The sequence below is a fragment of the Furipterus horrens genome, unplaced genomic scaffold (genome assembly GCF_987537825.1).
Source record: "Furipterus horrens unplaced genomic scaffold, mFurHor1.1.pri manual_scaffold_5, whole genome shotgun sequence".
Lineage (NCBI taxonomy): Eukaryota > Metazoa > Chordata > Mammalia > Chiroptera > Furipteridae > Furipterus > Furipterus horrens.
In genome coordinates, this window is record NW_028327175.1 from 198911150 (window position 1) to 198924956 (window position 13807).

At 42.8% G+C, this 13807-nt stretch overlaps 1 protein-coding gene across 8 annotated transcripts in view; it reads left to right on the plus strand.

Moving 5' to 3' along the window:
- ATE1 (arginyltransferase 1) overlaps positions 1 to 13807 on the plus strand; it is a 121727-nt gene that overhangs the window by 8754 nt on the left and 99166 nt on the right. For 2 of the 8 annotated variants that reach the window (XM_090278744.1, XM_090278743.1), the window contains exons 5-8: positions 970 to 1221; positions 4356 to 4585; positions 6332 to 6460; positions 7357 to 7485. In XM_090278744.1, the coding sequence (XP_090134870.1) occupies positions 970 to 1221; positions 4356 to 4585; positions 6332 to 6460; positions 7357 to 7485 (740 nt within the window). The remainder of the gene's footprint in view (positions 1 to 969; positions 1222 to 4355; positions 4586 to 6331; positions 6461 to 7356; positions 7486 to 13807) is intronic. The other 6 variants (XM_090278747.1, XM_090278745.1, XM_090278746.1 and 3 more) reach the window with 3 other exon arrangements.

The window sequence follows — 13807 nt, forward strand, 5'->3', positions numbered from 1 at the left end:
GGGAGCCTCCCACCCCAGCCTTAGCTTGTTAATTCCTCCCCTAGTCCTAGTTCTAAGCACTGGAGAGACAGTGACCAGCAAGACAGGTAAGTTATTTGCCCTCACGCACTGTTGTCAACGGACCAGGATTCGGAACGACTCGGAGCAGACTTGGCAGAGCTGGGGCAACAGAGAGGCCAGAGGCTCAGGGCCCTGGGGCTTCAGGGGCAGTTGGAGCATTGGGAACATCAGAATTTGGGTGCAGCTCTGATTAGTATTGTCAGTACACAATCTTAAAGGTGAAATAGCTTTTGTTGGTTAGTCAATATAAAATTTTCATTGGCTGGGAACCATGTTCTCTGAGTTTTAAAAATTAATATTCAGATAAGCTTTGAGGATGCTGTTCACGTGTAAATAGATGGCTGCCTGTCTTCATATGCAGCTTGTATGTTTGGTTCTTTATTTGACTTGTATGGTCTTCTGAATTATTTATGTCCCCCCCCTTACTCAGTAGGAGTGATGCACTCATTGCGGTGAAGGCCCACATAGCTGTAACAAAGGGACAGCCTCGTGCAGTGATGACACCAGTGACGGGAGTCTATTCCTTTCCTCCGACAGCGGCCCCATGTGTGTCCCAGGCTGGCCTTCTGGGACTCTCTTCATGTGGTTTCCAGGGTTGCTCTGGTTTTACTCATCCAGCCAGTGGGGAGGGGAAAGGTCACACATTTTCTTTAAAACAGGCAGAATTGGACATATCAGTCTGGCTATACTTGATTGGTAGGAGCTTGGCCACAACTTGCAGAGGGACTGGGAGTTCCTTCGCTGCCCGGGTGCTGCAGTGCTGACAGCAGCTCTGCTGCTTTGGAAGGCGTGAGAACAGATTTGGTGGACACACGGTAGTTTTTGTCACAGTGGATGAAAGGGACCATTTTTCCTCTCTGTGTCTTAACTGTATCCGGCTGATGGACTTCGATTTTTTCTGATTTGTAGATGAGCCTATGGAGCCCCTGATGGAGGATGCTGTTGCTGGCGACGTGGCGTTAATAAATAAATTGGATATACAGTGTGACCTTAAAAGGCTTGGTGATGACCTCAAGGAGAGCTTAGAGAGGGAAGAGAAGAAAGGAAAAGGCGCAAAGAAAGAAGACGCTAATGAGTTAATTCAATCACAAGACAAGAGAGTGAAGTTGGGCTCCGGGGAACCATCACATTCAGTGGAAGTTCATGCAGTTCCTAAGCCAGGTAGTGAAAGTTTGTTATTAGGCCATATTAAAGGTATTAAAGACCGATTAAGTGCTTTTCTCTGTGCTTGAGAGAGTACCCCTGGGCCCGCTGATCAGCTAAAAATATGAATTACACATGGAATCTGCAAACTAGATCTCTGTTTATACAACTTATTACTTGGATTTTGGTGGGCAAATCCCATCTTTTAAAAAACTCCCACGTTTACTAAGCCCGTCCCTAAATACAGGCATTTTAAAAGCATTCCATTTCTTCTTACTATCTCAGGGACCTAGAGGTTTGAGACACAAATCTATGTAAAAAAATTTGCTAAACATTTTTATTTTTGGTGTTAAGTAAGGAAAAGTAAATTGTAGGTATTATGTCCAAAATACATACATCGTAAAAGTCTTCATTTTATCTTTAGATTTCTTTAATCATAATAAATTTTATTTAAAAAATGTTCAGATTTTGATATTTAACTTCACCTTTAATAAGGTAAAGTTTTTCTTATATTTTTCACTGATAAAAGAATTAGATGTGAGAAGTTTGTTCATCATTAAATGGGTTATTATGTGTGCGTGTGCGCACGAGCATGTATGTGTGTGTGATTCTTTTAAACTTTCATAAAATAATTTGAATGGTTATGCTGGAGTTCCTGAATTTGTTCGTATATTTATTTATACATAATGATCCAAGGAAGAGATTTTTAGTACTATTTTAGTTTTTCTTTGTTACATATATAAAAACACAGAAAACTTTGCATTTTTATTGAATAGTTTTATTTAAGTAAGGCTTCCATGGCATTTAAATTGATGTTGGTCTGAGATTTCATCCTAATAACAAGAATAATCCAAAAAAATATTTTGAATGATTTAGATGATTTCTTTCAACTTTTACTGTCCTGAACAATAGGGTTAGTTCTTTTATTTTTAATATAAAAATTACCATGTATCAGATCTTAAAGTCTATTTTGGAGAATTTTAAACAGACACACGTAGACTGAATGTGATAATGAACTTCCGTGTACCCTCCCCTCATCTGAAATTGTCGCTGACTCGGATGTCCACCCTTGTTTCATCTGTACGTGTCTGGGTCCCCGTCCAGTAGTACAGGGACGCAAGTGCCAGACATTTTATTATCTCGTGTTTCAGAATGCGTCTCTGAAAGATTAGAACTTTAGGGAACAGTCACAATACTCTTATTACATCTAAACAGAATGCCCTAATGCCATTGAGTATTCAGTGTTTAAGTTTCCAGTTTTTGAACATTTGTGTGCATTGCTCCCACGTTTTTATTCGCAGTTTTTGGTTAAAGAAACGGGGTTGGTGGTTGTGGGTGGTCGGCCCTCCTGCTTCCTGCACTTGCCCAGTAACATCCGCAGCTCAGCAGTTTAACGCGTCCTCTGCCTGCCCGTGAACTGACAGTTGATCTAGACCAGGGGTTCTCAGCCTCCCTAATGCCGGACCCTTTAATACGGCTCCTCATGTTGTGGGGACCCCCAACCATAACATTGTTTTCGTTGCTACTTCATAACTGTAATTTTGCTGCTGTTATGAATTGAAATGTAAACATCTGATAGGCAGGATGTATTTTCATTGTTACAAATTGAACATAATTAAAGCATAGCGATGAATCACAAAAGCAATATGTAATTATATATGTGTTTTCTGATGGTCTTAGGTGACCCCTGTGAAAGGGTCGTTCGACCCCCAAAGGGGTCACAACCCACAGGCTGAGAACCGCTGATCTAGACCCTTGATCAGATTCAGGATAAATTGTGTTTTTGCCTTTTGGAGAGGGTATATCTTAATCAGGTTTAGGTTCAATTTATTTATTTCAGGATAGGCAAGTCTACTTCACGGGTGGTGAATGTCCGGGTGCCTCTGGTGTTGTAGTTAGTGTTAATAGCCATGCTTAAATCCAGGGATTCACACTCCATCATTCATGCTGTCATTCTCTAAGTCCATCATTCCTTCTTCATTTTCTGGCTGGAATACTTTATGAAGAGAACCTGTCCCTCAACTATTTGTTTCCCATAAGAATTCACTGCAAAGACAGGATAAATTCATGTGTTTTTTTTTTTCCCATTTTTCAAAGTAACATAAAATGCCTATAAACATGGTATATTTCTTTCCAGTTTTTCTCTAAATATTTTAAATGTATATAATTACACATAATTGGAATTACTTTTAACATTGTATGACAAATCCTCAAATGCCTAAAGCATCTTTAATTGCTTATATTCTGTTAGTTATTTTTAAAATTTTGTAGTTATCCTATAATTGGGCATTTAGATTATTTTGAGGTTTTCATTTGTGTTATTTGCCTGTATGTCTTATGATTTTCTCAGGATAGTTTCCTTGACAATGACTTACTAGATTAAAGGGTACTCCCTAACTTTTTTGGTGTATAATAGTTAAAATTTTTATATTAAAACATTTTAATATACATACTTAATTGGTTCCAAAGGGGGAGCGCAAAACATCGATGTGAGAGAAACATCGATAGGTTGCCTCTCACACGCGCCCCAGTGGGGACCTAACCTGCAGCCCAGGCACGTGCCCTCACTGGGAATCGAACCCTCAACCCTTTGGTGCATGGGACGATGCTCCAACTAACTGAGCCCCACCAGCCAGCTAAACTCTATATTTTAAAGAGGTTTGATTAAAACAGAACTCGCGATTAACTAGAGCTCAGATGGAGAGAGGCACGCAGGATGGTTTTTCGTTGGAAAACCCACCCCCATGTGTCCTGGGATCAGCGCTCGTTTGCCCCCAGTTGTTGAGCCGGAATCTGTCACCACTGCCCTCAGAGTGCGGGCTGGACACAGCAGGGGCCTGAAGCAGAAGATACTTGATGATGCTCTTTGTACCGACAAAGGCAGAGAATAGGTAAATACTTTTTAAAAGGTGAGAGAGATTTTCAACACTAAGAAAATTTCCGTGCCTGTTCCTTTCTGTGGCAGTACCTGCTTCTCAGGTGGAACCTCAAGGTCAGCTCAGAGCCCCACACCAGGGTCCTCTAAGACACCTCCCCCGCAGCTCCCCTGCCGTTGGGACTCTTCGCCCTTGTCCTGCAGAGTCTCTGAGACTTTTGATAAAAGTCTTCCAGAGGCAAATGTGCTTGCTCTAATATTTTGAAATTCTTTCCAGGCAAAGGGGCAGACTTGAGTAAGCCTCCGTGTCGGAAGGCAAAGGAAATCCGGAAGGAAAGGAAAAGGGCGAAACTCATGCAGCAGGACGCAGCTGGAGAACCGGGGGGCTGCCGGGCTCAGCAGCAGCCGCGGTCCCTGTTCCCACCGAAGGCTAAACCCAACCAGCCCAAATCTCTCGAAGATTTCATTTTTGAGTCTTTACCAGAGAACGCATCACATAAGTTAGAGGTACCTTGAAGGATATATAATTATTTTGGTTTTGTTTTTTGTTGAGTACCTTGTGTATTTTCATTTAAGGTTATATGAATCCATTGGTAATGTTGCCGTTTGAACAGTGGGAAATTAAAGCTCTTGTATTTACTGAGTCAGCTGCTGCTTGAGAGAAACTTTGTTTTAAGATTTAAAAAATAGGCAGTTTTGACTAAAGTTCCAGAAGCAATTCCAGTTTTAGCATGGTGTGATGGGTAAAGTACTTTGGCTTCTCGTATCCCTTCATTGAAATTTAGTAAAGTGAAAAAAAAAATACTGTGTACATTTTATTTTTGGCAGTTTTGGTTTAGATAATGAAAGAGAACAGATCACACTAGGCAAATCACTCTTCTAATATCTGCTCAAAGCTCTTCTGATATCTGCTCAAAGTAGTAGATAACATTAATACAATATGCAAGCCAACAGTTAGGAATTAACTTAGCAGGAGTAAATTGTTCTACTTTCATAAACTTCTCATCAGTTCCTCCAAGCCAGTTTAGCATAATGTGAATATTTGTAGAGTATTCCTATTATTTTTCCCAAATTGATTTACATTCCAGATTAAGTCTAGATTTTTCAGTATTCATTTGTAAATTTTTTCTCTAAAACATTAGCCATAATGATATTATCATATCCTAATACATGATTAGTTAACTGGTCAGCCTTTGAATTTATAGCTAAATATCACCTAAGAACCTTGCTTACCATTAAAGATTTGATATTAAAAATTAACTTTCACACAGTCTAAACCTTAAGACAATAGTAGCAGACATAAGTTTTAACATCTTTGACTATCATAATTCTTTGGCTACTCTGGTCTTGTGACTGACTTTCTGCTTCCCAAATTGTAAAGCGAATTAACATTCTACTTAAAGTATGTTATGAGGAGTCATCTGTCTTTTGATCACACGTAGTCATGTGCTCTGGGTCCCAGGCATACCTGACAGTTCCACAGCAGGCAGGTAGCGGTTTGTCATGTCACTTTCTTCCCAGAGGAGTCGTTTCTCAAAGCATACGTGATAATTTCCAGTTAGGGCCTTTTATTATACTGCTTTTGCTAACACATTTTAACTGGCTGGTAAAAAATTAGTGTTAACTGTTAGCCATTACTGTTGGCAATTACTGTTTTTATCTCATCCTCATTTTATATATGAGTAAACTAAGGCGCAGAGAGGTTAATTTATATTCTTGACCAAGACGGTGACGTCAAGATTTGGGTAAAGGAAATCTGACTTCAGAGCCTTCATTATTGACTATGCTATGAAATAGGAACACCTTGTCTTTTAGAGTTATTAAAAAAAAGATTATAAGTTTAGTGTTAGCAATAACTCATGAAAGAGGGTCCAAAAAGTGTATTCACTTTTCAGTTTTCCTGACTGATTTACTGAAGGTGAGTGGCACGCAGCTAAGGTTAAAGAGTATTTCTCTGTGTGTGTATCAGAGTGCCAGGCGCGTTCTGTCATTTTACAGTAGAGGCAGGCTTACATAATTGGTCATAGATGCTAACTAGTTCTAGAATTTAGACAGGATCCTTTCCTTCTGAATGAGTCCATAAATTGGAGAAATAACTTTTTGGATTTATTTACTGTTGATTTTTAATGTTAAAATACTATATGTTTACGCTTTAATATTTGTGTTGAAACATTTGGTTCTTTGTGGGTGGGAGTAACTGTTATTGCATAAAGCCATGAATTAATGAGCATTGTTTTTTAACTCCTTCTGAAGGTGAGGGTGGTGAGATCATCTCCACCAAGTCCTCAGTTCAAAGCCACAATGCTGGAGTCGTACCAGGTCTATAAACGTTACCAGATGGTCATTCACAGCCACTCGCCCGATAAACCGACCATGAGCCAGGTCAGCAGGCCAGGTGTCGTTTTTCCGTGCCAGCGGAACTTTTCCCTTCCGCTTGATGTTGCTGTTTGAATTCCTGACTTACTTGTGGTCCATTTCATCTATATTCAGTCTGCAGCTTCTCTGCAAAGAGATAGGACTGGACATTCTGAAAGTGCAAATTTTACCCTGGTGCCATGCTACATGCCAGTTACGTGTCATTTCAAATTGGAAAAGTCACACATGAAATGAGTGATCTTTATTTACAGTCACTGTGCTTAGGTGCATTTATCTAAAAGTAATAGAGCTCTGAGTGCCAATATTTATGAGAAAAACGCAAAAAACTTTTTTATAGTAGGCATACTTTGCACAGCATGGTTAATAAGCTTTATCCCTCTTTTAGTCATGTGTAGAAAGGGTTCCTGACAGCTAACTTACTCTGTTGATGTCCTGCCCATTCTCAACTGAATGAAACTAAAAAAGTAAGATAGACATTTTAATAGAAGTCCTCATTTGCTTGTAATGTTATAATCAAATTACTCAGGAAAAATCTGGAAGGGTAAAAAAGCTGAAGACACGATATCATGGTGGCAAAAATAGTGGCCATCACCGTTAGCAAAAATATTGACTCCAGGGTGTGCAAAAAACTACAACAGGTGGGTAGAGAAAAACCCAAAATAAAAGATACATTGTCTTGGCCCTCACGAGTTAACGTTTTCACAAATATTAGTATAAAGGTAGTGCTCCCGGTGGTGTGCCTGTCAGCTCGTCCCAGGGTTGGTTCATTGCCCACGGAAACTTCCCAGCGCTGAGCTTTGGAAGTGGATTTGCGGAGATCGTACTCTGGCCTCACCTTCAGAAGCGTGTCGTCAGGGAGAGGTGTTTCAATGGCATTTGCTTGTATTTTCCTTGCTCTGAAGGTGAGGTTAGTACCTGTCTCCTTTGAGGACCCAGAGTTCAAGTCGTCCTTCAGCCAGTCATTTTCTTTATATGTCAAGTATCAAATGGCCATACACCAGGATTCGCCCGATGAATGTGGGAAGACTGAGGTACCTTTTGTTACACGTTTTTTCCTATGTTGATGAGGTTGTGAGGAAGCAGAATGTAACTCTCTTATGCCAGTCTTTGTATAGTGGGGTGCATATTACTCTCTCCTCTCAGTGTGTATTGCCGAATATTTATGAACATAAGTCATACAGGTAAACATCTCAAACCCTCAGAAAAAGGGTATGTGCTTCCGTAGGGTCCTGTCCAGGAACCTGAATGCAGCGTGTTTATCTGGTGTCATCACCGAAGTCGGCAGGTATCACTGCGTGCTCACTATGTGCCAGCCTTTGGGCACAGGACAGAGGGCAGAATCTCTGTCTCCGAGGAACTGATAATCAAGTGGGAGAGACAGGCCAGCCAGAAGCAAGTGAGAAGGAATTACATATGCTGAGATTAGATAGTTTTTTAATTTAAATTTTATTTTTCAGTTGAGTTTACATTCAGTGGTATTTTGTATTAGTTCCGGGTGTATGCAGGGCATCATTTAACAAGCATTTACCGAGGGGCCTCACTTTCAGGCGAGAGCTATTTAGAAGGATAAGAGGTGGCGTAGTTGTCACAGAGGGACAGTGATGTGTTAGAAGATGTACTTGAGAAGGCTGAGGCGCCCCCTGTGGAATATTCTTAAGAAATTGAACCTGAACCTTCAAGCTTATAGGTACCATGATCAGTTCACAAAAAATATGAGGGATGAAGGGATATGTTAAAATGACATTGGGCAATTCTATAAGACAAATGACCTCGTTTTTTTAAATACATAATAAGTAAAAGAGAACACCCTGTTTAAGAAAGAGGGAAATCTGCTCTAGGTTAGAAACTAAAAACTTTAAAAAAATATAACTATAATACCATGACCATACTCAGCAAAATTAACAATAATCATATCACCTAATACTTAGTCATGTTTGATTTTCTTTAGTTTTCTTAAAAATGCCTTTTTACAGTCAGTTCGTTTGAAACGGGATCCACATGAGGTCTGTACATCCCATTTGGTTGCTACTCTCTAATACCTTTTAGTTAACAACAGATTTCCCCTGTGCTTGTCATAGTATTTTTAAAAGAAACTGAGTCATCTATCTTGGAATTAGTTTTGTTTCTTTGGATTCTTGTTGACAATACTGTATGTGAGTATACGTGCAGTATCTGTGTGTGTGTGGGACAGATGTTTCTCTCATCGTCTGCTTTTTTATGTGTGTGTATGTACGTGTGTGTGTCTGTGTGCCTGTATAGTACATACCATCGTGCACACACGCACCCCCCCCCCCCCCATTTCCCCCTCTTTCTTACACACAGGGAGCTGTCAGACTTGTTTGCACCTTGGAGGTCCCTTTGTAACCACATACAGAGGCATCGTCGCAGTCCGTTTTCTGGCTCATGGTCCTCTCTGCGTGGAAGTCTGTTGTTTTCCCACTCAGACCTTCCCTGCTGTTCATTCGTGTCCTTCCAGCCTCTCACCCTGGCACAGCGTTGCAGTGAGCAGGACCCTTGTGCGTAGGACATCTTGTGTTGTCCCCAGTGTGTCACTGTTACAGGCTTCCAGGTTGCTGGGTCCGAGGTCAGTTTCTCCGGAGGGGTTTCTCTCCTCAGACTTGTCCCCTTGTGTGGCCCGCAAGCTATGAGAATGCCTGTTTGTCGTGGCTGTCATGTGGCTTCGGGCCCTACCCGGCGCTTAGGTGGAGCAGGGTCCTTCGTCAGCTGCGTGTTTCAAAGGGCGGAGGGGCCCCACGGAACGCGGGAGCACCAGCACCCTGCCCGCGGTGCGCGGTGCTTTGGGGGCAGGCTCCCGCGGGAGGTTTTCGTAGGGGGTGGGGGTGGGGGGTGAGACGGGGGGCAGAGCCCAGGGGAGGGGGCACGGGCTTGGAGGGCGCGGGCCCGAGGGGCAGCAGCAGGCGCCGAGGACGCAGGGTGGACGAGGACGTGGTGTTGGACCTGAGGACGTCCGGGGGGCTGGGAATGGAGGAGAGCGGGGAGTCCAGAGCGCGTTTCCGCATTGCCGGCTTGGGGGACCAGGTGGACGGTGGCGCCTTTATCTGGGGGAAGAGGGACGGGAGGAAGAAGAAAGCGCGCGCGGAGGGGCTGACAGTGCGCCCCGTGCGGGGCACGAGGGGCAGGAGGAGCCCCAGGGACAGCTGATGGGGAGGCCCCGCAGAAATGGCCCTGGCGGCCGATGCGGGGCGCGCGCTGCGTTCGCGCACAGGCCCCGTGGGTCGGGGGAGGCGCTAGGAGCGCGCGTTCTGTGCCTTCTGTCGTGCGCGGCTCCGTCCTCTCGGGGCCGCTTTATGCGCCCGGGCAGCTCCAAAGTGCAGTTTACGGGACGCAGGCACGGGGCGGCGGTCTCTGCTCAGAAAGTGGTGTCTGTAGTTTTTAAGAAAGATGAACATAGCATTTAATTAAAACCCCGTGCTGGTAGATCTTACTGCGAGCCATGCAGATTTTTATCTCCTTCTGAATGCAGTTACTGTACATTTTAATTTATCTGTACTTCCGTGAGTAGTACCGAACTCCGGTATGTGATTTGACCTCGTTTTTAAATAGAAATATATAATGGATTTCTTTATTGTAACCAAACAGTTTACCATAATGATCCATTTTATAGGGTCAGATGCATACAAAAAATTCGTACTGGTGAAAAAATTTTGACAGGAGACTATGATTTCATACGTTAGTATATTTGGCTTTGATAAATCCTTTGACTTTAGATCACTCATAGCATTTCACTTACCTGATACCTAACTGAACTTAGATGGAGTTTTCAAAGACCTTTGAAGTCTGTAGTTTTTCATATGGGCTCATTTGTCATCTCACTGAATATAGTTTCAAAGAAATAGGTTGAAATAACATTTTGCAATTCAAGACTTCACTCTTTTTTTCCCTATTGCAGCGTCACTGAGCTGTAACTCACATACGCACCATGTATGGCCCAGGGGTGTTAGTCTGCTCACAGGCTGTACGGCTGCATTAATGACTGCAGGATATTCTCACCACCGCGCCCGGTAGCAGGCACGCCAGCCACCCAGCTCCGGGCAGCCGCCGCCCTCCTTTCTGCCCCTGGGTTTGGCTCATCTGGGCACTTTATGTGAATGGAAGCACAGAGCATGTGGTCTGTTGTTACCTGGCTGCTGTCGCGGGGCACCCACGTGTTCGGGGTTCGCCCGTGCCGTGGTGTGTGGGAGCACGTCATGCGTTTTACGCCGAGTAGTGTTCCATTGTGTGAGCAGACATTACACTGCATCGTGTTTCTCCACGTCCCCGTTCGTGGACATTTGGGTTGTTGGCATTTTTTGGCTTTTACGGAAAACCCTGCTGTGTATGTTTGTGTACAAGTTTTTATGCGGACATACGTTTTCATTTCCCTTGGGTGGAGACCTCAGAGTGGAATGACAGGGTTGCGTGGTAATAACTCTGCGTTGACCTTTTGAGGAACTGCCTGACTGTTTTTGGAAGTGCTGTACCACGTTAAATTCTCACCAGAAATACGTATTCAGGGTTCCACGTTCCCCGCGTGCTCACCAGCACTTGTTTGTTTGTTTTTTGTTTAAAAATTTTAGTAGTAGCCATCCTAGTAGGTGTGAAGTGACCTCATTCTGCTTTTGGTTTGCATTGCCCTGGTGGTTAGTGATGTGGCCATCTTTCCACCTGCTCTTTGGCCATTTGTGTATCTTCTTTGGAGAAGTGTCCCTCCAGATCCTTTGCCCATTTTTAAATGGATGATTTGTTTTTATGTTATTATATTAGTTGTAGGAGTTCCGTACATATGTGCTAGATACAAGTCCCTTATCATATGTGATTACAAATATTTTCTCATTCTATGGGTTATCTTGATCTCCAGTAAGGTTTTTTTTGTTTTGTTTACTTTTTTATTGACTTTAGAGAGAAGGAGGAAGGGAGAGAGGGAGAGACATCCATCTTATTTATGCATTCATTGGTTAATTCTTATGGTGCCCTGAGAGGGGGTTGAACCCGCCACCTTGGCATATTGGGATGACGTTTTAATCAACTGAGCTACCCGGCCAAGGCAGTTTTTTGTGTTAAAATCTGTTTTGTCTAATATGGTCATACCTTGGGTTCAGAACTCGTCCAAACCTGTATTCATCGCATTTTGACGGAAAAACATGTTCCAGCACTTGGCGCGTGGGGCTTGTCACGCTCGCTAGGACGTGGATGAGTCCTTAAGCTGCGCCATAGAGAGAGTGCCTCAGTGTTCGGTACTCGTCAGTGTTGGCACTCGTCACAGGTTCTGGAGCGAATTAACGAGTACAGAGGTACCACTGTATTAGTATTGTCTACAGAAGAACGTTCAAACCTTTAGAAACTTTTTATAAGAAGTTCATTGGAATTTATTTGAGCTAAACAGAGGATACACCTAGAAGCAAGATCTCAACAAACTGAGGAAAATTCCTTCCAGAATGACAGTTTGCGGTTTCTTTTATGCATTTGAAATTAAGGAACAGAAGGAAGTTTATATGAAGGTGGGAGAAAGCCAGGTGGGGATTGGCTTATAGGATTATGTGTTCTTCTGAGGGGTTTGAAAAGGTTATTTTAAAGGTGTGTTAACCTAGATGCAGAAACAAAACCAAACAATGGATGGGGCTCGTTTAAGGCAAAGATAACGTTCTATTACACTAGTGAGGCTGGAGGCCTGGGGCCTGACTACCCACCATGACCTGCCTCGTTAGTCATTTATGATTAGATCACCCTATGAGGTTACTTTCAGCTGGATTCACGACAGCATCCCCCTCTGATCCACAGCAACGTGGAGGTTTTTTAAAGAAGTAAAAGTAGAACTACCACAGGACCTAGCAATTCCAGGTCTGGGTATTTCTCTGAAGAAAATGAGGACACTAACTCGAAAAGATACATGCACCCTCATGTTCATTGTAGCATTATTTACAGTAGCCTAGGTGCGGGATCAACCTAAGTGTTCATTGATGGACCTAAGTGTTCATTGATGGACGGATGGAAGAATAAGATGTATATGTATCTATAGAAGTCTACTGGGGTATACACACTCATACACACACATCTATAGGTACATATAGGATTCGCCACCCACCGTCACCTGCCCAGTTAGGAACCTGTGGTTGACCATAGCACCCCTTTGTACCCACACCGTCCGCCGCCTTACGATGTTATTTATTGTCAGATATAAATTGCTTTTCTATGTGTTACAGTCCCAACCATGCAATTTTATACATACCATTTTATACAGCGGCTTTTAAACCAGGCCAGGGAAGAAAGGAGCAGAGCATTTATATATGAGAAGCCTCTGATCCGCTCCCCAGGGGGTCCAGTCTTGGACGTTGCAAAGTCATCCAGGATGACAGTGGCGCTAGCCCTGTCCGGTCTGTCCCTCGCCCGGACCTCTTTGGCAAGGTGTTTGCCCCTGTTGGTGGCACAGCTTTAGGCCGATTGCTGTGCTGTTTTCAGCCGCGCCCTTGGCTACAAATCGCCGATTTAGAAAGCATCCTGTTTAATTCAGTTCTGACCTGTTTTCAGGTCAGTCTCGGAGGTTTGCTCTTGCCACCAGAGGGCGCTTCTTAGCTGTCTCTCTGGTTAGCCAGCTGGCCGGCCTACGGTGGTTGTCGCCCTCGTGGGGAACTGCCGGTGTCCTCTTCACTGTTCATCAGCACGATGCGCGGTGCGGTCAAGAGCGCCCTTAGGGAGCTCGGCTCCCAGTGCGGCTCCGCGCGGCAGCTCACTGCGGTGTCGCTGCGTTCATACAATGAGCGAAACCGAATCCTGTTCAAGAAAATACATTTTTTGCTCTTGTTGTAAAACATTTAAATAATAGGCAGCATGCTAAGTTGGGACTTACAGTGACCAGATCAGTGCATAAAATCCATTTTGACTGTGTTGGTAACCATAAAATAATCATTGAAACACTCTGGAAAGTAGGTTGGTTCTTGAGAGATTTGATGGAAAGGTAAATAAATATAGATCGCTTTGCTATCCAAAAATAGCAAATCAGTCTTTTTTAGTAACATCTTTAGAAAAGTCGTACATAATTGAAGGTAGTGAGATTGTATAGGACTTCATAAATTACTCCATTATTTGTTTCCATTACTACTTTCAACCATGCAGTAGATACCATATTTAAAAAAAATAATACACTATAAATAAAATGCAAATAATTTGTGACCTACCTTTTGTATAATACGGTATAAAACCAGCATGGGAATTTTTTAGATGAAATTTTATTGATGTTATATTATCGAGCATAAATAGCACCACCTAAATAATATTTATTAAGTACCATTGGTGCCTTAGAATAATTAAAATTGATCTTTTAAAAACTTCTTGAAAAACAGACTGTATCTCAGCCCC